General features: G+C 28.4%; 2 protein-coding genes across 7 annotated transcripts; one reads left to right on the top strand and one right to left on the bottom strand.

Moving 5' to 3' along the window:
- Positions 1-1,815: 1,815 nt before the first annotated feature.
- Positions 1,816-4,029, top strand: LOC113848032 (1-aminocyclopropane-1-carboxylate oxidase). Of its 3 annotated transcripts, none has more exons than XM_027477390.1 (4): positions 1,816-1,987; positions 2,129-2,355; positions 2,671-3,004; positions 3,098-4,029. In XM_027477390.1, the coding sequence occupies exons 1-4, from the start codon at positions 1,883-1,885 to the stop codon at positions 3,383-3,385; spliced, it is 954 nt and encodes a 317-aa protein (XP_027333191.1). In that variant the 5' UTR covers positions 1,816-1,882; the 3' UTR covers positions 3,386-4,029. The 3 variants fall into 3 exon arrangements, with proteins under 3 accessions (XP_027333191.1, XP_027333190.1, XP_027333192.1); XM_027477391.1 differs by having other exon boundaries at positions 1,818-1,964; positions 3,098-3,921; XM_027477389.1 differs by having other exon boundaries at positions 1,816-2,355; positions 3,098-3,921.
- Positions 4,030-10,584: 6,555 nt separating this feature from the next.
- Positions 10,585-15,687, bottom strand: LOC113847161 (probable tyrosine-protein phosphatase DSP4). 4 transcript variants are annotated; one of them, XR_003501761.1, is made up of 6 exons: positions 15,227-15,687; positions 14,957-15,050; positions 13,176-13,233; positions 13,046-13,089; positions 12,680-12,950; positions 10,585-10,724 (listed from the first exon to the last, which is right to left on the bottom strand). XR_003501761.1 is itself a non-coding variant. In XM_027476073.1 (6 exons), the coding sequence occupies exons 1-6, from the start codon at positions 15,487-15,489 to the stop codon at positions 10,715-10,717; spliced, it is 651 nt and encodes a 216-aa protein (XP_027331874.1). In that variant the 5' UTR covers positions 15,490-15,687; the 3' UTR covers positions 10,589-10,714. The 4 variants fall into 4 exon arrangements, 3 of the variants coding, with proteins under 3 accessions (XP_027331874.1, XP_027331876.1, XP_027331875.1); XM_027476073.1 differs by having other exon boundaries at positions 10,589-10,724; positions 12,769-12,950; XM_027476075.1 differs by having other exon boundaries at positions 10,598-10,724; positions 12,835-12,950.
- Between the last annotated feature and the right edge of the window lie 10,922 nt (positions 15,688-26,609).

The raw sequence follows: 26,609 nt of genomic DNA, 5'->3' as shown, positions 1-26,609 counted from the left end.
TTGAGATTAATATAATTTTTAATTAAAAGTATTTTGATAAAGTTAAATGTTCAAGTAAGTGATAATCATAAAATAACATATAAGAACACAATTAATTGCTTGACTAGAACTTGAAATCTAGTAATTATATATTGTTAATTAATATAAATTCTATATTTTAATTTATTTTAGAAAGTAGGATGATAATTTTTAATTTATTTATAAATATTTGAATTAACTTAAATAAGATAATACAAAAAAAAATTATACTATACATAAAAATAAATTTTTATAATTTTATTGACTTATTTAAAAAAAACTGTCGATCTATTATTTTCAGTAGAAATACTCTAACTATTATTATAACTAGTCTCTCATGCACCATTTAAATATTACATCACATGACTATATTTATATATTTACATTGAAAAAAAACAACTGAAGCCTCTATAAAAGCTGAAACATCCAACGGGCGAGAGGTTGTCAGTTGGGAAAGAATGCTACTAGCAAATAAGACCTAGATCCTCTCCAGGAGTTGTTCAACTTCAGTACAGAGATTTTTGTGGTCATAAAAATTTTAATATTTTATTGTTAGTTAATTTTATATTTCACAGTAGGCAATCTTTTTCTGGAGAGAAAGCATCATGGCTGGCTGCAGAAGATCCACACTGTAAGCTTCAAACAATCGGAAAAGCTCACCTCCCAAAAAAAGAAAAATGACAACCAAAGATACTCTCCACATTAGTGTTAAGTGTAATGTTGGTATGTTTCTAATCATGATTTTATTTTATCTTTTTCATATTTTTTATATTCATTTTCTATTTTTGTATTTTCAAATTGAATAATTTTATATGTGAGAATAGAGTTTCAAGAGTAAAAAAATGAAAATTTTCTTTTATTTTGAATGAAATTTGATGTTGTAGTTGGTGATTTTTCAGTAAAAGATAATTTAACTGATTAAATTTGTAAAGAATTCAAGTAAAAAATGAGAATTTGAAGCTCTTAAATAGAAGAAAATCAATGAGATGCAAGCTACATACTGTTCTATCTCCACATCCATTTTAACTTAATAGAAAACCGTAGGAGGAAATAAATGAAGTTACTTAAAGAGTTCTATGCAAATTTAATAAGATGTTACCAATGACTAAAATTATGGATAGGAATGACACGGAAGCTCTTAACAAGGACCACATTTTATTTTCAAATGTATCGCAAAGACCGAATTTGCTTAATTGTGTAAAATGGATGCAAAATATTTTATTTTTTGTAATTATCCTTTAACTTAGAAATTTCTAATGTAGATGAAATACTAATCGAAGTAAGCAAGCTGACACCTTTAGTAAGTATTCCATTTCACACCTATTTTTGGGAGATGAAACAATTCTTTAGTTGGAAGGAAACATACAAGTAATTAAATGCAGAGGACCAGAAATCCACGTGTCCAAACTTATTTTAAAGTGAGAATGCTATGATTTGGGAAGTGCAGTGGCTATGCTCCTTCCTAGAAACCACCTTCATACCCAAAAATAAAAATCGAGAGAAAAGTAAAATTTGAGAATTGATAGACAGTGGAAGCAGCTTTGTATGGTTCTGGTCAAATTTTCAAGAGGAGAAATCAGACATCAAGTGGGTCCAACCTTCGTCAAAGTGGCAAGGCAATTCAACTACGGAACCAGAAGAAAACGTTTGATGTGTGATTTTGCACTAAAGGCTAAAGCCAAGGTAAAAACAAGCTGCACTAAAAAAACTTACAATACATATGTGCAATTATTAAGCGATATTTTTTTGGGTCCTAATGTAAAGGTCTATAAATACCACCCTAGCAAACTCAAATATGCATAGAGCAAAAGAGAAATAGGCAGATAGGAAGAGAGTGGGTTTTGAGTCATTTAAACTTTAAAAGATGACAAACTTCCCAGTGATCAACTTGGAGAAGCTCAATGGTGAGGGGAGAAAAGACACCATGGAGAAAATAAAGGATGCTTGTGAGAACTGGGGATTCCTTGAGGTACCTCAAGAACCCAACAAAACTTTTCTTATCTCATTCATTTCTACATTGCCCTCCAAATATATGTTCTTGTTAGTTCTTGTGACTCTCTTGGTACTTAATATTTCTTCTTATTGTTTGTTTGTTTTCAAAACTCTTCAGCTGATTAATCATGGCTTACCCCATGACCTAATGGATACCGTGGAGAGATTGACCAAAGAGCATTACAAGATATGCATGGAACAGAGATTTAAAGAACTAGTGGCAAGCAAAGGCCTCGAGGCTGTTCAAAATGAGGTCAAAGATATGGACTGGGAGAGCACCTTCCACTTGCGCCACCTCCCGGAATCAAACATCTCAGAGATCCCTGATCTCACTGATGAGTACAGGTTACACAAAACAAACATCTATGACATTACACATTTGCATGACATATAATGTTTTACAAATGCAAGTTAGCCCAAAATCACAAATAATTGACACAAGTTGCACCGTGGTTTTGACTTTACAAGCAAAAGTCCCATGAACATGTGAGCACAGGTCCCAAACATTTTGTTTCATTAATGTACCTACATATCACCACATAATGACTTCAACAAATATATATGCAAGAAGGACCTGTGTATTTCAGAAGCAAAACTACAGCTGTATATAATAATATATTTCTTCCCCTCGATTCTAACATAATTGAGGCAATGGTGCAGGAAGGTGATGAAGGAATTTGCTTTGAGGATCGAGAAGCTATCAGAGGAGCTGTTGGACTTGTTATGTGAGAATCTTGGCCTAGAGAAAGGATACCTCAAGAAGGCCTTCTATGGATCAAGAGGACCAACTTTTGGCACCAAGGTTGCCAACTACCCTCCATGCCCCAATCCAGAGCTGGTGAAGGGTCTTCGTCCCCACACCGATGCAGGCGGGATCATCCTTCTCTTCCAGGATGACAAGGTCAGTGGCCTACAGCTGCTCAAAGATGGTCAGTGGGTGGATGTGCCCCCTATGCGCCACTCAATTGTTGTCAACATTGGTGACCAACTTGAGGTAAATTTATTTTTACTACAAATATATTAGCCTCATAGACATTTCCACAAACATGTTAGATGTAATAAAATGACCCTTATGGTTAAAAAACAGGTTATCACCAATGGTAAGTACAAGAGTGTGGAGCATCGTGTGATAGCACAAACTGATGGGACCAGAATGTCCATAGCCTCATTCTACAACCCTGGCAGTGATGCTGTCATCTACCCTGCTCCAGAATTGTTGGAGACAGAGGCAGAGGAGAAAAGCCAACTGTACCCAAAATTTGTGTTTGAAGACTACATGCAGCTCTATGCTAGGTTGAAGTTTCAAGCTAAGGAACCAAGATTTGAGGCCATGAAAGCGTCAAATGTTAACATGGGCCCAATTGCAACTGTTTAAACATGTTTTACTATAGCTAGAATGATGTTTGCATTGGGAGAAGTAAAGAAATCAGCGTATGCACGTTCATCAAATGAATATAATAATAACTATTATGTCATATTATATGTGCTATGATCAAATAGTCAACAAAAATGTTATATTATTAAAAATATATTTACTTAAATAGCAGAATATGCATTCCCTCTTGGCTATAGCCTATATGTAATCATTTCAGTTTCCATTTTTCGGCTTCATATGAGTTCCAAATTGCCCACTTGTGTTTTGGACCACCGATGATAGTGTCCTCCTGATATTGAATGCACGACAATGTTAAGGCCACCATTATTCTACGGGAAGACTAACTCTGTCAACACGCTTCAAAATATATGTAGGCCCGCCCAAGGATGTGACATTCAATTCTGAGCAAGTTCATTTAGGATCGATTAGTGAAATTTAAATAAAAACTCTACTCCTAACTTAGTCTACTTTTTGTGCTTTTGTTTTTAAATTTTTAGATTTCAGTAATAAATCCTAAAATTAAATAACAAAAAATTATTTTTTATTTTTGATTTAAACTTGTTTAGTAATAAAGTGATAATATTGACAAGAAAACAGAGAGAGAAAAATACTGAGTAACACTGGCGATAATAAAAAGTAGCGATGTATTAAGCACAAAAAGAATAGCAATTATATTTGTAAAAACAACACCAATTTAATAATTTTAGACAAAACCACATTAGTCACAGTAGTAGTAGAGGGCGATTGTTATAGTTGTCATCAAAACTATTATAATAATAATAATAATTTTATTATGATTACAATAGTAAGAATAATTATAATGATAAAAGGATTGTCATAATAAAATTATTAGCTTCTAACAATGATAATTAATTAGTGACAGTGAGGATAACAATCATGGTAATAATAATAGTTATGTGCCTTTTAATAGAAATAAGAGTTGCATGATTTGTTTAAGCAACTAAAAACTCACCACAACTATTAATTTAATTTAAAAAAATGAAATAAATTTATTTAAAAATATATTTTAACAAAGAATATTTAATTTGAAAGTTTATATTTAAAAACTATAAATTAAAAACTCACAGCTACTCCCCACTTGATCCTGGTATGGTTGTGACGTAGCTATCTAATAATCTTCTAAGGGCTCTCCACCACTTCCTCTACGTACTCCTTTGTTTTATTAAATTCAAATACCCTCTTCAAAAAGTATAATTTTTTATTGTGTTATTGAGCTTTGCACTCTGCATGGAAAAATATAAAAAATATTATCCTTTTAACAGTCATTTCCGAGCAATTGTATTTAACATGCTTTAGATATCTACAAACTCCCAACATTCTCCATTATATATATTCACCTAATCATGAGATATACAAAGACTACCGATTTAAATGAGATTGAATTTAAATCTAATGGTGTTTGTCTGTATTTATTTACTATAGTTTAAGAAAATATTTGATGTGTAATATTTATGTATTAAATAATTACATTCAAAATTAAAGTATAATTATTCATTCTTAAAAATGAACTTAAAAAAAATCAAATTTTATAAAAATGTTTTGGCCATGATAACGAGTGACACCATTTGTACTATTATAGTTTTGCTTTGAAAAATTCCAAATAGCGTAACTGGAGAGCTAAAGAAGAGAGCAGAACCACAAATATAACATCACATCCACATCAAGAAGAAAATTCATCAAATTTGATTCCACAAATATAACATCATGATAATTCCTTACACGTGATTTCTTAAAGACATTGGAGGTTGTCATCCACGTAAGTATTCAACTTTGGAAAGTGAAGAAATTAATGAGAAGCCACCTTTTATAGTATACTTTTAAAAGCCGAAAGCTAGGATTTTGTGGAAAGATGCAGTGGCTTAGTAACAATCCAGTTATTTGCTTGCTTATAATCATAACATTGGCCATGAATTGTTTCAACCAAGACAGACAGAGGAGGAACTCACATACGTGTAAACATGAATATGTAAAATTATGGGTCTCTCTGTGTGATTTCAAAATAATATATTTGATTTAGATTATATAAAAATCACTTTTTATAATAAAATTATAAAAAAATATAATTTTTTATGTAATATTATCTAGTTTTAATTATAAATTTTAAAATGTTGCTTATCTTAAACAATTTTTTTATTTTGTAAAAAAAACAATTACAAATTCTAAACTAATTTTATAGTAAATACTAAATAAGATTAAATAATAGTTTTGAATGATTTTTACATAATTAAAAAAATCTATTTATAGTTTTAAAAAATTCATACTTTTTTATTAAAATGAATTCTACATAAATTTAAACTCAATCAAACACTTCTAATCTCTGTTTTTGAAATGTGCTTCTTTGCTAGTGTGAAGTATCTAAGTGGGAATTTCTCAAAGAAAGAAAAAGTATCCAAGTGCCAAAGCAACCTTTCCGCCGTCTAAAGAGGTGCAGGTTGCCAAAAGGATACCTTCTTTGAATAAGTACACTCTATTATATGAAATTTTTTATGTTATGGAAATATATTAAAATGAGCTTTGAACCCATTTCATTTTTTTAATGGCTTCAATTTTTACAGTTAATTTCAGTTGTTAGACTATCTTTAAGTGCCATATATGTTAATTTCATAAAAAAAAATGATATTAATATTTTCATAATTATTTGTGAACCTTGATTGAATTCATTAAACTTAACCATAAAGCCATAATGTCTGATTGATTAACCTGTGAGTGTTTTATATGTCACGAACGATTCATTAAACTTAAAACACTATTTCTCCATCGTGTAAACGTAATCATAGATGGTTTTTTGGGCCACATAGGCTTCCTAGACATTTACCCAAATACTGTTTGTTGGATCCATTAATGGTGCTTTCTGTACGCAATTCTTTATTTTGTCAGATTTTGGTAGTCGATTTGGACCACTTCTCTTTAGTCAATCAATTTTACATATTAAAAAATATATATATGAATCACTTATTTGTTTGGTAAAGTTATAATTAGGGACCCGATAATATTATTTTTAATTTGAATCTAAAGTATTATCTATTATTGTATTGTTTGACATCATAATACTTACATGTATTTTAATAGTAAAAATACGTGTATATTTTAAAAATATAATATGCATTAAGATAATTATGTGATGAAATATTAAATAATTTTAAAATTATATAATTTTTATACTTAATATATTTTATTAAAACTTTTAATATAATTATAGAAGTGATAAAATATAATATTTATTAAAAAGAAACTAAATATTTTAAAATTTAACATTTAGTGTACTTAATCGTGTGCGTGTGTGGTGAATTTATAATATTTTTCAACTATAATTTAAAAGATCTCTATATATTTTTTAATTCTATTTATTTTACAGTTAATTTTAATTTTTAAATAACATTTTTTCTTAGTTTGTTTGATTGAAAAAAGTATTAGATTAGTATCTATTAAATAAGACAATGAGCACTCAAATTAATACCAAGGTAGCAAAAAAAAATTCTTAAACACAAATATGAAAATGGGATCCCTTATCCATTTCTATATCCTACTCAGACCTTATCCATGTTGATCTCTATGAATTATGATTGCTCCCTGCTAGTGAACTCAATTAAACTACTAACTACCAGTCTGACATCGCTGGCCACCACCATATGATTCATTCATTCATGAAGAATTTCATACTATATTGTTCCTTTTATTACAACATGAAAAGATGATTATATATCAAAATTATCCTGTGAATGTACTGGAGGATGTTCAGACTAATTTGGTTAAGGACATCCTTAATTGGAGAGAGCATTTAATAGTCAAATAAAAGGTGGGTTTCTGGATTTAGAAGCTAAAAGTCAAGCTTCTGAGAAAATCCTAAGTCATGTAGCAAAAGAAAGCAATCAATTGCAAGATTAAAACTCAAACTATAAATGAAAAATCCAGTAGATTATCCATGATGAATTTGCCGCACCAAGTGTGATATGATTAATGTCGGTAAAAAGTTTGTTAATTTCGTATTTATGATAAATGGGCAAGAATTAATGAGAACAAAACCCTAAGTTTTGGACATAAAAACGATGCATGTCGATCAGTAGTAGAATATCAAAGTCTTCAGTCAATATTACAAACCTCATTATCTTTTTCTTCGTATGTTCAACTTACTTATGATCGATTCTCTCTATTTTTACATCAAGTCTAATCACGATTTTCTTAATTATTTGCTCTCACTCTCTTGGTTTCTTCCTACATTTAAAATGTCCCCCAATTAATCATAAGAAAGCAGTGAAATGACAATAAATTTTAATTAAAATTCAGAGAAACAAATGATTAGTTGAACTAATTAAGGAACCCATGAAATTTCATTCATTATTGCTTAATATAGTCCACAAATGTGGCCATATAAATCAACTCCTTTTGCAATTGCTTCTCCTGTTTCTCTTCACTGTCCTTTTCCACTTTGTACGGTTACATTAACCACTATAAGGACATTGTCATCTTCCAACTTAAGTTTTGCCTCAACAATGACCTCTTTACACTTCGCCATTGCTTTGCCATCATCAATCAAAAATATATGTAGAGATATTTACATTGACTTTCATTGATAATATCATTAATTACGTTTATGTTACTCTCAGTTGAAAAAATGTATCACCTCTCTTAAACATTCCTCCATTCCAAAACTATACACTTTTTAAACTTTTTCCATTGTTTCAAAACTACTATTATCGTTTCAGAAATGCAATTATTTTTAATTCAATTATTTTAAACCCACTTAGAATTTTCCAGTGAAATTAATTATTTTAAATTTTATATTAAATACACTAAAAATTGGCAATAAATTAATTTAAAACACCATGTCAATTTATATAAAAATTAAGAAAGTTAACTATAAAGAAAAAAATATTATCAATGATTATATGTAAATTTTGATTTTATTAATAAACGAAAACCAAAAACAAAACAAAACCACTTGAGAAAAGCAAAGAAACAAGTGTTAGTCCAGTAGAAGACGGAAACAAGTCCAGCCCAAATTACAAAGCAAAAGATTAAAACCCATTGACATTTAGACTTAAAACCTTCAAGTTGAAATGATATATGTTATAACAATGCAAAATGGTTGTGTCATTATCGTTTCGAGTAGTAAGTAGAGTTTAACTTTCTATTGACCTTTAATGGAATTATCTTTGACAAGAAAAAATCCTTCAAAACATAATTCTCTGTTGGGAACAAAAATCAAAAGAGTGTTGCAGAAAAATTTTCTGCAGTTGGCTCTAAAGATGGCATGACGACTTAACTCTTGGCTATGGAGTGGGAGCAACTACTGTTTTGTGCAACAATCACATACGCCACGCCATTGTTCAAACTTTTTACTGTTCTGCACAGTGCTTCATTCAGTGCCATACAATGTACACACCACACTTTTGTTGCGCAATAAGGTGAGGTGCAAATTGCAATGGTACTACTAATTATTTAATTTCCTCCATGTTTCGGAAAGATCATTATAGTGTTATTGTCGGCATTGCAACAGTTAATTAAGTAAATTAATTGTTAATATTATTATCATCGTGATTACCATCATAATCAAACTAGCTCAAATGACAAAATGATAAATGATTTATGTAGTTTGAATTTCAAAGTCCGAATTAAATTTAAAATTATAAAGTTAAAACTAATAACTACTCCAAATAAACCTTTAGATTCTTTTCGTATTATTCTCCAATTATTTGAAATTTTATTTCAATAACTTATCTCAACATTTGATATCAAACTTTATTATACTAAAGTGAAATTCTAATTTTTATTAGAGAATAATATTAAAATCAAGCAAAATACAGCACCTAAATTTATCTTAAATTTATAGGCTTTAAAAGAATTAAAATATTTAACATATTTTCAAACATAGTTTATTAGGCCTTTCTAACAAAATTGGGATGGAAATAGGTTATATTAAATTATGTTTTATCTTAAATAAACTTATCCTATTTTTCAATAACTCATATAAACCTTATCTTAAAGTCTGACATTAATTTTAATAAGTTTGAACGAACAGGAATTTTAAAAAAAACTTACTTTATAGTAAAATCTTTTAAATAAGTTAAAAATATATATTTAAATAGATTAATACAAAAATTATTTTATTATTATGTTTTATTAATTTTAACCTTTAAGATTAAGTTTAAGCATTTAAAATTAATAAATTTTTATTTAAAAAATATATTTATAATAAAGTTATAAAAGTATGGTAAACAATTTTTAATAAAAAATTCCTATTTTTACCTTCTTAAAATCATCCATAAAAAATTGAAATTATATAATTAATTAATTATTATTATTATTATTTATTATTTAAAGTCACAAGTTAGGCATAATAGAATTTTATTTAAAAAAAATCTTCTCTATTTCCTTAATAAATAAGGTTGATGAAAATTAAGTCATAAACTTTTGTAGACATTTAACCTATTCTCATCTCTAAATACTAATGAAAAAGACAAAAATGAAGGAATTAGAAGTCAATAATAAAGAAATAAAAAAAATAGGAATGAAAAAAATGTAAGTTTGGCCCATTTAACAAGTGACTAAAGTATGAATTAATAAAACTGTGAGAATTTTCTTTTAACCATTCATATCTAATGTATAATACAAGGGAACTAATCTTATCCCTTAATTTTCAAACTTTTTCAACGCCAAATTTAGGGCATAGAATGCTTATCACTTATATATATTACCTTACACTTATACCTATTAATATTATTTTTGTTTATCATTAAGATGTGATCGTAAAAATAATATAATAAAGAGAATGATAAACTATAGATTTTTATTTTGTTAACCGTTCATTTCAATATGACATGCATAAAAGTCATGCCTTACGTATTTAAACTGGAGAATGTTTTGTCTAGTGAACATGAAAATAGGATAATATATATTTAAAAAAAATATTTTTAATATTCCTATATGAGAAAATATAAATATAAATAATTATACACAATATCGCACTTACTAATTTTCTATCTTCAAATAATGTAACTAACTGAGATTTTCATTACACATGTCGACTGTGCTAAACATCAAAGACGATTTTTAGGAACCACAAACTACAGAAGCAAGAACAGGAAAAATCCAAGGTAGGCACTTCTTGAACCTAATTCCTGCAAAAAAAAAATGCTAATCGACCGACCAATACATTTGCCATTAAGAACATGCCTGAAATCTACATCCAACTGACCTAAACTTTAAGCCCCGGGTAGTGCCATAATGCTTGATTCACACCACTTCTATTGTAATTCTACAGATCTTCAATAATCCATCAACATTCGCCATTGCAAGCACCTCTTAGTTTTAGTCCAATCTGAAAATAAATTATGTACCAAAATAATCACTTCATTTGTCAAATATAAAATTACCATAAAGAACTTTAGAAAAAGAAACGATAAAGCAAAAAAACAAAAGGAAAAAAAAAAAACAGTATTGTTTTAAACTAAATCTGATAATTCTAATTATGCTTTAGCATTCTTATATTGTGTTGTGTTGTTCAAATATAGTGATGTTCAGATAATTCACTTAGCGTTTCTACATTTAAGAAAAGCTTGAAAAAGGCGAAAGAATAGAGGAGATGACGAACTGAGACTAAACAAAAAGAGAATCCACATATATGGAGTAAAATAGATGAAAAAGAAAGTTTGATTTTCTCAGAGTTGAATTTCAATAAAGTGTCAATGTAAAGCCGTCAGTATTTTTCTGAATCATATATTGACATTATACTTCGTAAACTTAATTATACTAATAATATTTCAACTTCGATAAATAATAATAGCGTAATTGATATATCGTTTGATTTAAGTGTAAAATTCTTTACCTTGGAATTACATAAATTTTCCTTTCTTCGACTACCATGTTTGATACCAAGAATTTTCTTATTATTTTCACTATGGATAGACCGTAGGATATCACAACTCAAATACCGAATAATGGTTTAAATTTCAATTATAGGAATAACTCATTATTCTAATAATAGCATGATTATGACTAACTTATAACTAAAAAAAATAGAATTGTAATTATTAATAAAAAAAAACTAGTTAAACATGATAAAGTTGTTAAATTCCAATTCAATGATTTTCTCATGCAACTCGTCGTGAAAACGGAGCCCAAAATGTTCTTCGGTATTGTTACAACTTTGTTTTTGTTAACCAATTGGAGTCTAAAAATAGATATATAGAATATATTTGTTTATAAAATAATGTTAAGTATATGCATGCAAATAATTATGGCCATATGCCGTGGCAAACACTTTTCTACTTCTAAATACATTTTGACAACAAAATTCTATTTCTAGCTAAATCACTTTCTTAGAAAACGTTTTATTCAAAATGTTTTTTTAATCAAGAAAAAAAAAATAACATGACGAGAGTCTAACAGAACTAGTAGCAGAACTTACGGGTTATTTACGAAGTTGATCAAACAAGCACATTTAATAAAAGGTAGTGTGAAACGGGAGAAGAAGATAATTGTAAAGATTAAACAGAGTAATACAAGATGAATGGATATATACAAATTACGGGCTGTAATATCACTTCACCAAACATTAATATGTGTGACATCCACTTTAACTTCTATTTCAAGAGAAAACAACGTTGATCTTGATAAGTTTAGAAATTATTCACTTCCTTTCATCTATTTCCATTTCAATACGTTGATGATAAATTTTCTCATCTTAAAATTCTTCATGATATTCTCATGCCAAAATTGCGTATCTATCTCTCATTATCATTGCCATTTCAAACCGTGTCTCCCTTCTTCCTTACACTTTATTTTGTGAATAAAAAGATATTGCAAGAGATTAAGAACAATTCTTCTTACATTTAAGTGTTGCTTGCTCCTTAGCTTTTAAAAATGATGCATAAAAATTCCACTTACAAGTATATTATATGATTTTCGGGTAGACTCAAAATAAAGGAAAGCAATATGAATTTAGAAAATAAAAATTATAAGTTTCTCTGCTCTACTACCCACCAAGATTTTGGGGTAGACAAACAAGGTTCTTTTCTTGCTTTCTTGAATTTCTCAGAGCCTCGAGAATAAATCAAGATATATCTACACTCATTGTTGATGAATGGGGAGCAGCAAAGAAAACATAAAACAAAGAAAGAAAATAGAACAAAAGGCCAAATAGGGAGAGAAGGGTTTTAACACATACAGATACAGGCAATGCTCTACTACTTCTGGATTTTCTTATCTTATTTTAAAAATGGGAGAAGAAGAATTATTCCTTTGCTGCTTAAATGCATTGAAGGAGTTCATCACCTTTTCCTATTTATTCAAAGGAAGAACAAGGGATTCACTTTCACAAACTAAAGAAAGGAATCCCAACTCACCATAACTTGGTCTGTTACCTCTTCAAACAAGAAAATGATATGGGCAAATGCTTCAGGCTGGAAATATCAAACAACTCTACAAACCTCTGATCTGAAACTCTTGTTTTCGCAGCCGCAAAGCGCTGGTACTCGTCAAAGACAGATGACAAGCACCATTTTTGCAATTTTCTATAGCATCCTACTAAACATCCTGTTCGATGCTGCACACACAAAAACAAAAGAAGAAACTACATACTTCAACAAACAAAATCTCTTATCAGGTAGATATTACAAAAATTTCAAGCAAAAATCTCACCTTTCCTCGCTTACAGTGAATTATGACTGGGTGGTTCCTGACATCTGCATATCAATCATAAAAAGTTATTGCTGGCAAAACAAGTTATTGAAATTTTAGTTAAGAATAAATGAAAAGAGCTGCATCATACCAAGGACAACTTTCAGAGCTTCACGGATTGTGTCCTCTGGGATGTTCACAAAAGGTTCCTGGATGCACACGCTTCATAAGGTTAAATATGATTTCAGATTATCAAAAACTCGCTATGTCAACATAAAATAAAAAGTCTTCATTTTTTATCAACTAAACTTGTTGGCGAGAAAGGAAGGGGGCAGCAGAGGTTGTGGCTAACACAATTTGAAGATGATGTTTGGAAATTTTATCAACTATATTGATTGACGGAACGACTTATGGGATCTAAAAGAAGATATAATTAGGTTGTTAATATCCAGACCTTGATCTTACACAGTATACATGAGATTCTCATTCATCTGACCATCAAGTTTTCCATTGATGGAAACAGATGCGGAATAAACATGAAAATTAACACACAAGAAGGGTCTTCAAATCAAAAAAGAGGTTCCAAAAAATAAAAGATAGGCAAAAAGGCATGACAACAATTCCAAAATTAAGGAAAGAAAGGCTAGATAGATATCATAATCAAGGATGGCTTCAATAATACTACTGTTTATTCTTGTTTTCCTTGACACATAGATTGGTCCATAATTAAATACGCAGAATAATGTCGACAATTCAACAATATTATGAACACACAGTATTCTCTACATTAATTCAACATACCATATGCCCTAATCCACCAATAACACATAAATTCCATATCTAAATGGACTAATGAAATATTCTCTATACTTTGACGATTTGTTCTTCCTTGACTTGTCTTTCATAGGGTTGATCATGATTTTGGTGCTACTTCTGTACAATTGATTCCTTTCGCCTTTCTTTTTACCTTGTACTTGCATTATCAAATGGCAAATTCGTGCTCTTCTTGAACAGAATCGATTTTTGAGATTTCCATAATGGTCCCATTATACAGACAGCAAGTATAATCTATAATCTCTAACCATTAATTATTCTCAAAAAACAAATGATTGTGATAATTTTAGATAACCATGGAAAAGACACACCAGCTCGGATCCCATCATCAACCGTGATTTCCACATTCTAAAGTTGGTATGCTATACTTCCACTGTGCACATACGGATGAAGATTGAAGAGGACTCTCTTACAGAGAAATATGCTCAAGAAATAAAACAATGGATCTAATCGGGATAAATCACGAGACCAAAAATGACACGACAATATAATAATGGTACCCAAAAAGCTGTGATAGTAAAATATAGCAAGCAAGCAAAAGTTTCCAATCAAAGATTTTTTTAAAGCACTCTATAAAGTTAGGACATTTTAAAAAGTTATACTAGAAAAATGAAGCAAGAATAGAAGGAGGAGGAGGAGCAAGAAGAATAGTGAGTAAACAAGTTGCTGAAAAAATAATGACAAAACCAGCTTTACGTCCCTTTTTTTTTCTTCCTTCAAAGCCCTTTCATAGCAACCCATTTGATTAAACAGTACTTCAAGCCAAAGCATTCATATAATGGTCCCAGTTCACCAGGTCACTAATTATCCACACCTACCTCTAGAAAATAAAAACACAGAATATAGTATGGGATGAGAAAGACAGGTCAATTGGATTGGGTATCCATTGATCTTTGTGCAAGCCAATCATTTTTTTTTGGCTGTGAACATAGTGCAAATTATCAAGACAAAGAACAACCACAATCAAGCTGAACTTAAAACAATCAGACCCAACATAGACCAACCCAAAATGAAAAAAAAAAAAAAAAAGAAGGCAAATGAACTCACAATAAAAAAACCAACAAAAAAAGGGGTTGAAGACATAGAAAGATTAGACACCTTGTGACCCTCAATCCCAAAGTGATAAAGCTTGATCCCATTTGACTTGAGGAACTCCATGTTGGCCTCTGGATATGGCTCAGGACACAAATATCTATCAAAAGAACCAATCAAAGAAACAATCAGCAACAGCATGCAAGGAAGAGACTTTACTCACAATTCAGCAATTAGGTACTTGAAACCAAGCACAAAAACATCAATAAACACCGACACAAACACACATGTGCACAAAAAGCAAAGAGATGATTGATGAGTATATTATATACGTACATAATGGAACGGAGGCCAAGGGTTTGAAGGAAGGAGAAGTTAGCAGGTTCAGGGAAGCCAGAGCGGAAAATGCCATTATCAACCATAGCAAAATTGAGGGGTGGAATATAGAGATCCTCGCCGTCGACCTTGTCACCGGCACCGTCGCCGGCGGCGGCGTGAGAGAGGTTGTGATCGGTGATACTGAGTTGGATTTTCCGGCACATCTGGGTGTCTTGGCGCTTGTGGTGATGGGTGTGTTGGAGTTCTGCTGCCACTTGCATATCAAAGTTTGAAACTTTTTTTTTTTTTTTTGCTTTGTTTTGTTTTGAAGAGGAGAGAGAGAGAGAAAGAGGAATAGGAGGTGAGGGAAGGTTTTGAGTGTGTGTGAGTTTATATAATAAATAATAATAATAATAATAATAATAATAATAAATATAAAGAAAGGGTTGGGACTTGGGATCAAAGAGGATATTCCTTAGGGTGGCATTGAACTTTGAAGGCCGAAACTGAATAGCTTTTTTGAGTGGTGAATGGAAAATTGCTTAATGGTTATTTGGCTCCGAGAGAGAGAGAGAGAGAGATATAGTAGAATGAAGAGGTGAAATGAAAGAGGGAGCTGTTACCTATATATACACATTTGGTACGCAGTGTCTCAGCAGTTGCTACCAATTATATATTATTATGTCAGCACAGCACACACTGCTTTCTTTTTTCTTTTGTAAATAGGTAAAAGGAAGGAACCCCTTCAAACAGGAGCTCAGTTACATTTTGCAAATCTATATGCTTCTTTCATTCAATAAGATTGTTAATAATGTATATTTATTTATAATTAAAGTGTATTCTAGTTCATGAAATAATATGAATTTTTCATTTTGTGAATTCTAATTAATTAATAATAATAAATAGTGTATTAGAATACATTGTTAGCATTTTCTATTAACCAATATGTGATTTTGATCTATCAATAATGTTCTGTTTGGATTTAACCCGTCAACCTTTTAACGTTTACCAACGAGCTCTTTAGGTTATTTAATTTCTGCAATTAAGTTTTTCTTTTTATTCTTTTACTTAAATTTTTATTTTTTTCTCAATTTTTTCCTAAACATGTTAAATTATTCTTATTTTCTTCAAATTTTATTATTTTAAATATTATATTATTTTAAAAATTTTCACTTTAAAATCTTAATCTTAATCTTACATTTTGCAATTTTTTTCAAAACTTTTAAATATTTCTTTAATATTTGATCTATCAAAGAATTTAAATCATTTAAATAGGAATTTAATTTTGATAAACTGTCGGTGCAAAAATAATTATACAATCGTTTGTGATTAATGATAATATAAAATATCGTATATTATTAATGTATTTTTATTAAATTTATTGAATAAAAAATACTATGAAAGAAAAAGTGATGAAATGACTTAATTGTAATTATCAAAAAGTTCATGAAATATATTTAAACAAAATTTTATTAAAAGATTAAGATTGAATATTAATCATAATGAAATTATTAAATTTATTATTATTTTTATTTCACAAGTTAATTTTTAGGCGTAAAAAAATACTAACATGAAACACATATTTTTTCTTATAAAGTATTTATCATACATACAACCAATCATTAAATTTTGATCAATATGCTTGATAATTTTTAGCCTTATAAAGAGATATAAATATTTATTATTGTATTATGTGTGAGAAATCAATATTTATTATTGAAAATATATAAAAAAATTTATAAATGAAATTATCCAAGGCCCAACAAAAGTAAAAAATATGACGCATTCACCTGAAATTGTCGTAGTAGAACAGAATACTATTCATAATACGCGTGAACAAAATAATTTTTAACGTGTAAAATTTAAAAGTACTCTACAAATGAAATTAACTAAAAAATTAAAATGTCAAATATATAACCTCATCGTTGCTTGAAATTGTTTGAGTGAAAGAGAATGCTATTCTTACACGTTTTGATAGTTCTAGACAAATTATTTACGTTATAATGATATATTGGAGAGTGAAATTAATTTTGACTCAAGCACTTTTTGTTGTTTCCCGCAAGAACTGTTGTGCATATTAAACAAAATTTTAAGTATTTAAAACGAGTTTAAGTTCGATATATTGTTGATGTAAAAGTTTTTATATTATTAATAATCAGAATATATCTTTAATATAACTTTTAAATTGAATGAAAATATCACATGGATGATTTCGATCACTGTGGCGATCAAAGCTAGAACTGAGCCCAACAGGAAAAGAACATACACAAGAAGAATTATCGAGGAAAGCGTAACGGCACTAATCTTGAGAAAGCTTTTATTCCATTTCAATTAGTATTATTAATTTAATTGGTCGATGATTATAAACAAATGATAGTTTCAATGTACATATTTTATGATCATTTGTAGACTCACCAAGTAATTAAGAGAATAGTAGTTACATCTGAAAGTTCCTCACAATGTTGATGCATTACCATTCATTTTGTGAAGGATTTAAGTTGATTTGTGGGTACCATGCCAGACAAACAATACGTGGAAATATATTTAATTGGTGAATGAGAATGACATATTACCTATTAACCTTTTCACCATGTCCTATTGTTGACACTGATGCTTCTCGTGCTCCCTTAGTTGGCTCTCCTAAGCTCTTACGTTGTCTAGAATTCCTATAATTTGACTACTCATCTCATCATTCTCTTTTAAAAAAGTTATATAATCTAATTTTAGTATCATTATGGTAAGATGGGAAAATGGTTTAACTTCTCCCATTTTAGTTCCTATCTCTTAAGCTCATCAAAAATTAATTATCTCAACTTGTTCCGTTTTATTTTGAGGTTGGTGGGTTGATTTTGTTTTTTTTTTAAAAAAAATTAACACCATGGGTCAACTCATCCCACCTATGTTTACTATGTTTAAAACTATGAATCAAGTGAGTTGATGAATCTAAAATTTTATTTCAGTTTGTCAAATTTAATAGGTTAAATGAACTTGACAAGTTAAATCCTTTCTCATCTCTCGTTTTTTGTGATGAAAAATATTTTACAAGTAAACTGGTAAATAAAATTAACTTTTAGATTGAGAATTCAGTTCTTTCTCAGCACATGCATGTTCAAGACATTATACAATTAGGAGTAATTTTAAATAACTTCGTATTAATTTAAAAATATATTTTTACTAGTTCAAAATTAAATTTTAACATATTTTTATTTTTACTAGTTTAAAATTAATTTTATCTAATTTGAAAATGAACAAACATTAACGGTTAATTAAGAGTATCACATAACTAAAATAGGTTTGGTATAGAATTACAACATATCAGGCTCAAATTTTAATTTGCTAATCTAGTGCTTGATTGATTTTCAATTAGAAATGGCAAAATTGATTCTACAGAAATCGTACTTACCGTTAATTTTAGTTTTTAAAACTCGCACTAAACTAACGTAAAAAGCAAACAGGAGTTTAGAGAAAAATTGCAATTGACTTACTTAATGGAGTATATCACACGACAATGCCAGGAGTACAATTATTAATTACGGCCCCAAACGTTAAACCGTATTAATATCTTCAATTAGTGGTATCAGCACGATTAAGATACTTGAAAATAGGAAAAGTTTAGACTTATCACTTTTGAAATATCCAATCCAATGTTTTATACTTTTTGAAACTGTACAAAACTTAGTTGTATAGTAGAGAAATTGGACTGTCGTACAAAACATATTATAAATTTTATTTAATTTATAAAATTATTTATCTTTTCTTTTTGTAACTCTAATTGTTATTGTTTACGGTTTTGAAAAATTTCTTGGCATTTTATTTTAACTTTGATATCAGTGATAAATAAATAAAGTTATTTTAGCCTTGATATTAATGTTAATGAACTAAAATGAAACATAAATTATGTTTCTATTCTGCTTGCTCGAATCTAAACTTTGATATATGCAAAACGAGTTTAAGTTTTATTGAAGTTCAGAGTGTTGTTGAGTTCATTGCATCTAAGATAATAAGATAGTAGTATATATTTTAGTGGTCCCTTTGGTAGGTTGGAGAATGATTCATTTATAAATAGCCTTTGATCCTGAATCTTATTTGAACAGTTTTATGTTTTGAAGATATTAAATGTATTTATTTTGTTATTTAAAATTAACAAAAGGGTGTTATAAAAAATATAATAATAGTGATTTGACTGTATGCATTTAGAATTAGCATTATGGAATAGATTAATGATTAAAGGTTTGGAAAGATTAAAGGGGGGAAATAGAACATTCGAAGGAATATGCTGGTACTCAGAATCCTTTTTGTACTTTGGCAATTGGAAAACGAAATAAATAAATGGAATAACAATAACAATTATGATGGTCACTTGTGCGAGGGCTCTGCGCCACATACATACTTGCTTTTACTCCTTTTACTTTATTTTGTTTTCTTTCTCATTTTGCCATCTCACGCCAGAAAGTGCAGCCAAAAGTGTACCAAAAAGATTCTCTTCTTTCCTTTACTAAGGACTCCAATTTTGTGCTTTGTTTTGTTAACAGTTGACTATAAAAATAACAAATTTTTAAAATACTCTGTTTAATTAATCCATGGCCAGATTACATTCACATTCAAACCCTCAGAATTCATATATTTATACAATAAATTATGATAATTTATATAATCCAAAATAATGTATAACATTATACTGTAACATCAATTTTAAAAGATGTGTACGATAAAAAGAAAGTGTATTAAATGAAATTTTATTAAATTTTAAGAGGTGCCAAGGTAATTTATTTTTATTAGATTTATTATGACTCAAATTTGAAATCACAAATTAAACTTCAATAAGTTCTACAATTAATTTACGCGGTCAATATTATTTGTTTAAGCAATTTCTCACCCTAACCTCTCACTTAAAAGAAAGAAAATTAAAAAGTTAATTTAAACCTTAAATTTGATATTATCAATTAATATAGTTCAATTAATTATTCATTAAATGAATCAAATTGTTTTACTAAATTAAATTTTTAGAATTTTTTTAATTAATTTCTTCAGAACAGAAATTAATGCTGGAACCTGACGTGAAATAAGGAGGGTTAATAATACTGTGGAATATAATTTTAACATATTTAATTTTTTTTTTCTATTTTTCATCTTTAGGGTTTTTTTACCTATTGTATTGATGTCATTTTTCTTTTTAATCAGCTAGTTTTGAATTTTAACTCTGCAGTATACCAACATTAATGGTTTTATTAGAATGAAAAAATCTAACAGGACCAACATTATATTACATTGTACAACGTTCATTTGGGAAAGTAATTAATTATCAATCTGGCAAAAGATGGTGCTTGTAGGTGCGAGATGAACTGTGTTGTTGAGCTTTTACATACTCCATCTCAAGAAATGTTAGAAAGAATTTATTATAAAGTATAATTTATAATATTTATAGACTATGTTTAAATTTTTCATAAATATATTATAATAAGTTGTTTTTGAATCATCTTAATAAATTATATCATTATAAATATATTTTTTTTTTTTTGCATTCATTATGCATTGTTGGAGTATTTAAATTAATTTTTTTTAAATTAGAATATTTTCATTTGGTTTCTTATTTTCAATTCTTTTACATGATTATTTTTTCATTTAGTTCATGTAGATAAAATATATTATTTTATGCAGTCCCTCATTTTAAGGGAGCTGTGTGAAAAAACTTATGATATATAAGAGGATTAAATAAAATATTTGTAATATTTTAAAAATAAAAAAATATACAAAAAAAATTGATAAAAAAACATATCATGAAAATTTTATGTAAAAAATTGCAATGAAGAATAAAATAAAAAGCAAGCTTTTGAGAAATGAAAAACTGAATCAAAGATAAAATATGTCAATGTCATTGATCAAAATGCTAGCAAAAGAATGGCTGTGTTTTTAAATTCGATATTGACCAAGTGCTTGGTGGTAAGCTATCATATATACTCAATTTCAACGGCTGGTAACCAACAAAGTTAAAGTCTTACACGATTGAAATGGCATTTTAATTATACCCTAACTTTTTTCACACATTTTACAAATAGAATCTTATATTTTAAGTGCGTGTGTTAGAGAGAGAGAGGGAGAAAGAGATGATCACCTAAAAAGTTTCGAGGGTATAATTAATCAAGCTATATTTCTATCCCTTTATATTTGTTATATTTATTTGGAATCTAGTTAATGGGTCTGTATATTATTGCTGCACCAATAATAATAATATTAATCTTTTATTGCCCCCATTATTATTTAATAGAAAAACTTTTATCATATAGGTTGGGCTTTATTATGTTTTCTTTAGGCCTATTGTTAGGATCAAAATCGCTTGCATCAAAAGCTCACATGCTACACCACTGCGCACTAGCTCGTCATACACATGGAATAAAGTTCACAAAAGCGATTAAAGGGTTTTTTTTTCTTTGAAAAAAGAAGACAGAAACGCAGGTTGAGGGTTTGTGAAAAATTATTGTTTTTTTTTTTATTATTGTCTTTTCCCAAAATACTCATAACAAGAAAAGTGGAGTGTGTTTTTCTCCTTTGATTTATTTTCCTCCAGCTGACACAGTAACTAGTCATATTCTTTTGTCCTTGATATCTTTTGTCCCCTATGCTATTTTGATTCGATTTACACAGTAATAGCCACATGGGAAGAATGAATTAGTCACCAACAACATAGAGTAAAAAAACCATTTATTGAAGAATATTAATTTGGCTTTGGCATTTATTTAAACTCTGAGATTGATTATGGTCACTTCTAATTATTAAAGTTCTCACATGATATTTTGAATTTGTTTATCTTTTAATTATTACTTTGTTTAAGGAAATAAAGTGCTCTCAAAACTAAAATACAAGAAAGTAAAATTAATAAGCATGCATAATGGTAAGTAATACTTATATTTTATATTTTGTCAAATTCAAAGAAAATTATTCAACATGATTGCAAACCGATTCGTAATACGACTGCTAAGATTTTTATTTGAAAAGTTATGTAAAAAAACTATTTAAAAAAAAACATTGAACTAATATGTACTTGAATAGATACATATAAATTCAAATGAGAAGATAAAGTATCTTGAATTGACTCAATCATGCAAAAAAAAAGTCGATGAAGTATGACATTGAAAATTACATTTGTTTATGATAAAAGAAACATACACGATGGATGATAAGTCTTCCAATCCCAGCCATACCCTATTTAGAAGTTCAGGCAAAGTGAAAACTATCTGTGTGCATAATTTTCATCGTCCACCAACGTTGTTACACGGAAAAGGATAAAGATTGTTTGACGTGTGCAAATATTATAAATACATATGGAATCGTACGAATGGTTTTCAATGCGTGCAAACAACATCTAGAAGCAAAACTTAATTCATGAGTCAGACATTGTCGAAAACGAGGTTCCCATAATCACAAGTATTCATGTTCCTGCGTAAAACCCTTAATCCAAAGGTTCAAATTCAACTTTATTTTTGCAATTTTTCAATAAAATAAACAAATTACAAGAGTTGCGTTTCTTTAATAATTCTACCAACTCAATTTAAATTAGTCAAAATTTAATATAATTTTTAATTTGTTAAAATTTTAACCGATATTTATTTATTTCCTGTGTTCTTAGGGCTTATATAGTTGCTGGTCCCCTCCTTTTATGGTGCCGCACTGAGCAAATTGCCTGGCTCGTAAAAGTTGGGCGGTTTCCATCTCATTCATTATATGTAGCCATTAGCCAATCAATTAAACTTTGTAAGTGTAGGGAATCCTATTTGCATATTATTATTATTATTATTATTATTATTATTATTATTATTATCAACCTATAAACCAATTTGCTCAAGCAACGGTTTAGAATTAACTTTATGGAATATGACTTGCAGATATAATGGTCCCCTTCAACGGTGTATGTTGATGTGAAAGTCTTAATCATTGCTTATTAGGAGGACGTTACTTTAAAATCTCCAGAGTTACTTTCAAGCATTATCCAAATAAATTAATAATCACTTGTCTAATGTATATTAAAAAGAATACATGTTCAAAATATTAAATATATTATATTAAATATTTTAAATTACTAAAAAAGATATATACAACATGTTTTTATAAATTTAAGATAATTAATATTTTCATTTTTAACTTTATAACTTATACTCTTAAAATATATATATATTTAAAAAAATTGACACGTTCAAGTAAATTAAGGTAAAGTTAAAGGGTCTTTAATTGACTCAAAGCATACCAAACCTCTCCATAATAAGCACCATTGATGTCAGAACCACTAGGGTAACAGAAAGACATGTAACGTTTCGCTTGATAACCAATGAAAGTGCCTTCAATTAAATTACTTTTCTAACACAAATTTGTTCCCATCTTAAAATGGACAATTCTAAACATAAAATGTTGTTATCTTTGTCTTTTTCGTCTTAAAAAGTTTAAATTAAAAAAGACTACCAACCTTAGTGATAATTTATACTATATGGTAAGATCGTATAAATATAAATGAACTCTCTTGAAATCAAACCAAAGTCATCAAAATTATTAATTTTGATTTTAATTTGAAAAGCATTTTAACAATTTACGATGCTTATTGCACTCAGTCGCTTGTCTCGATTTGTGCACCTAAGTAAACAAATTATAGAGATAAATGTTAATCATTAATTCATATTCAACCCTAAAAGTTGTATAATGAATCATATGTACACGTGGTAGGCACTAGACAACAATTTTCAATGCAAACACAAGCTAGCAGAACTAACACTCAAATTCCAACCAAGTTTAGATGACATTTGCAACCTAACAATGACAATTATCTAGTGTTTGTGGATAATATATTGCTTCAAAACATGAGGCAACTAGTATTTTCTTGAACAGACAAGTCGCTATCTTGTTAAAAGTAGACTAGGTATTACATAATTTTGGACCAACCAATTTGTTTGAATTTTTCTTTGAATAAGAAAAAGAAAAATAAATAAAAAGTCAGTATTTTTCAATGTTACATACAACAAATTAATCTCAAGCATGCTTAATCATGACATTATCAATCTTTTTCAAACTAGAAAATCAAAAGTAAAAGATTTGATGCCAATTAATAATGTAGGTTAAGAGTTAGAAAAACTATGACGCAAAGTTTACAATATATTAAATTCTATAAAATCAAACTGTCAATTTGCATATTACATATCTGATTCTTCTTAAATAATTTTTATATTATAAAAATTATAATTAAAAATTATTTTTACTATATGGTAAATATTATTGACTTAAATAAGATAAAAAAATATTTATGATTTCAAAAAAAGAAGATTATATAAGATCGATTAAATAGAATTTTATGGAGTTGAGGTGCATTGTGTACGGAAACCAATAATATGACTGTGAAATATGAATATGCTACAGTTGACCCGCGTGTAGACGCAAAAGTACTTCTCCTTATCCAAATGCCTCAATAATAGAGAAAAAGTTGCACTAGATATTCAATTATTGTATCATTTTTTGGGTTTTTTACATAAATAAAATAAAAAAATTATTATTTTTAAAATATTTTAAAAAAATTACGTAAATGTTCTAAAAGTAAGTCAATTTAAATCGATTTTTGAAAAAAATTAAATTGACTTTCATTCTGCTTTTAAAATTTTTTAACATAAAAGTCGATTTAAATTAATTTTTATTTTATTTTTAATTTTTTATATAAAAATTAATTTAATTCAACTTTTATTATGGTTTCAAATTTTGTTTACACAGGAGTCAATTTAAATTAACTTTCACTCACACATAAATATATTTTAGAAATAAATTAATTATAATTAACTTTATAATGCATAATTAAAGTTGATTAGAAAGAAGTTTATTATAAATAAATAAAAATTTATCATTTGATGATGAGAAAAATTTGAATTAAGTATAGAAATTAGAATGAGATGATAACATTTATTAGTAATCACTTTACACTTCTGTTCTTAAACTGTACAACAAATTTTGATATAATGACACAATGTCCTGCACATAATATGCTGAAAGGATGTGACTAATTCCTTATAACTTTTAGAGCTAATTTGATTGTATGATAATTATACGAGACGTTCAATAAACAATCCCTTAGTTTCTGCTAGAGCACTTACCTTATTCTAACGGATGAGTTGTTCCCTCTCCTGGTTAACTACCCTTTCCTTTTAATTGATAACTTTCGCTAGAGCACTTGCCTTCGTGATGAATCCCTCGAGCTTTTACTATCTTTTTCTTTATTATTGCTAGCTGTCAACTATATAATTTCCTATCTTGCTATTGTCAAGCTCCAGTCCAATCTCTATCATGCAATCCTTATAACTTTTAGAGCTTTTAGAGCTGATAGTGGTAGTTAACCAGAGAGGGAACAACTCATCCATCAGAATAAGCCAAGTGCTCTAGCAGAAGCTAAGGGATTGTTTATTGAACGTCTCATATAGTTATCGTGTAATCAAATTAGCTCACAAGGAATGAGTGACATCCCTTCAGCATATCATGCATATTATGTGTAGCATATTGTGTCATTGTATTAAAATTTATTATAAGGTTTAAGAACAGAAGTGTAAAGCGATTGCTAATAAATGTTATCATCTCACTCTAATTTTCACACTTAATTTCAAAAAAAAATTATCTTTAAATGATAATTTTTTATTTATTTATAGTAGACTTATTTCTAATCAACTTTAATTATGTATTATAAAATTAATTATAATCGACTTATTTCTAAAACATATTCATGTATGAGTGAAAATTAATTTAAATTGATTCATTTGTAAACAAAATTTGAAATTAAAATAAAAGTTAAATTAAATTAATTTTTATATAAAAATTTAAAAATAAATTAAAAGTCAATTTAAATCAACTTCTGTTTAAAAAAATGTTAAAAGCATAATGAAAGTTAATTTAAATCGACTTTTGTATAAAATTTTTAAATAAAAATTAATTTAAATCAACTTCTGTTATATGTATTTTTAAGATATATATGTAATTTTTTTAAAAATATTTAAAGAATAATAAAAAAAATTTATTTGTGTAAAAAAGTCCATTTCTTGCATGTTATGGAACACAGATGCAAAATTATTTTTCTTTCGTTGAAACTGGAAAAATGTTTTGCAAAATATCATAAGCAAGCCGGCTAGTTTGACCTTGTTATGGACGAGCGTGCATTTGGTTTCTTTTGGCAGAAAACGTACTAAGAAAGGCATTGCATATGACTTGAGTTTTAAGTATATATATATATATATATTCCATGTCAAAAATCCAAATTTTCATATACAATTGTTGAAATTTAAGGATTTATGACTGACAGGTACAGTTGCTTAGTCATTCAATTAATACTACAGGTTCCATCTTCCCAATAAAGAGAAATGTCTGTTTGGTATAGTTAGAAGTGAAAAAT

This window comes from Abrus precatorius, unplaced genomic scaffold (assembly GCF_003935025.1).
Source record: "Abrus precatorius isolate BTA unplaced genomic scaffold, Abrus_2018 Scaffold8, whole genome shotgun sequence".
Taxonomy (NCBI): domain Eukaryota; kingdom Viridiplantae; phylum Streptophyta; class Magnoliopsida; order Fabales; family Fabaceae; genus Abrus; species Abrus precatorius.
The sequence above is the reverse complement of the archived record's forward strand: the minus strand, read 5'-3'. Positions and strand labels throughout refer to the sequence as shown.

Excerpts from the sequence above, each read along its gene's own strand:
- LOC113848032 (XM_027477389.1), top strand. The coding sequence starts at position 1,883 with ATGACAAACTTCCCAGTGATCAACTTGGAGAAGCTCAATGGTGAGGGG. Across the intron at positions 2,356-2,670 it reads GATCTCACTGATGAGTACAG|GAAGGTGATGAAGGAATTTG; the intron begins GTTACACAAAAC and ends GCAATGGTGCAG. Across the intron at positions 3,005-3,097 it reads ACATTGGTGACCAACTTGAG|GTTATCACCAATGGTAAGTA; the intron begins GTAAATTTATTT and ends GTTAAAAAACAG.
- LOC113847161 (XM_027476073.1), bottom strand. The coding sequence starts at position 15,489 with ATGCAAGTGGCAGCAGAACTCCAACACACCCATCACCACAAGCGCCAA. Across the intron at positions 15,051-15,226 it reads CTTGGCCTCCGTTCCATTAT|ATATTTGTGTCCTGAGCCAT; the intron begins GTACGTATATAA and ends TTCTTTTGATAG. Across the intron at positions 13,234-14,956 it reads TTGGGATTGAGGGTCACAAG|GAACCTTTTGTGAACATCCC; the intron begins GTGTCTAATCTT and ends GTGTGCATCCAG.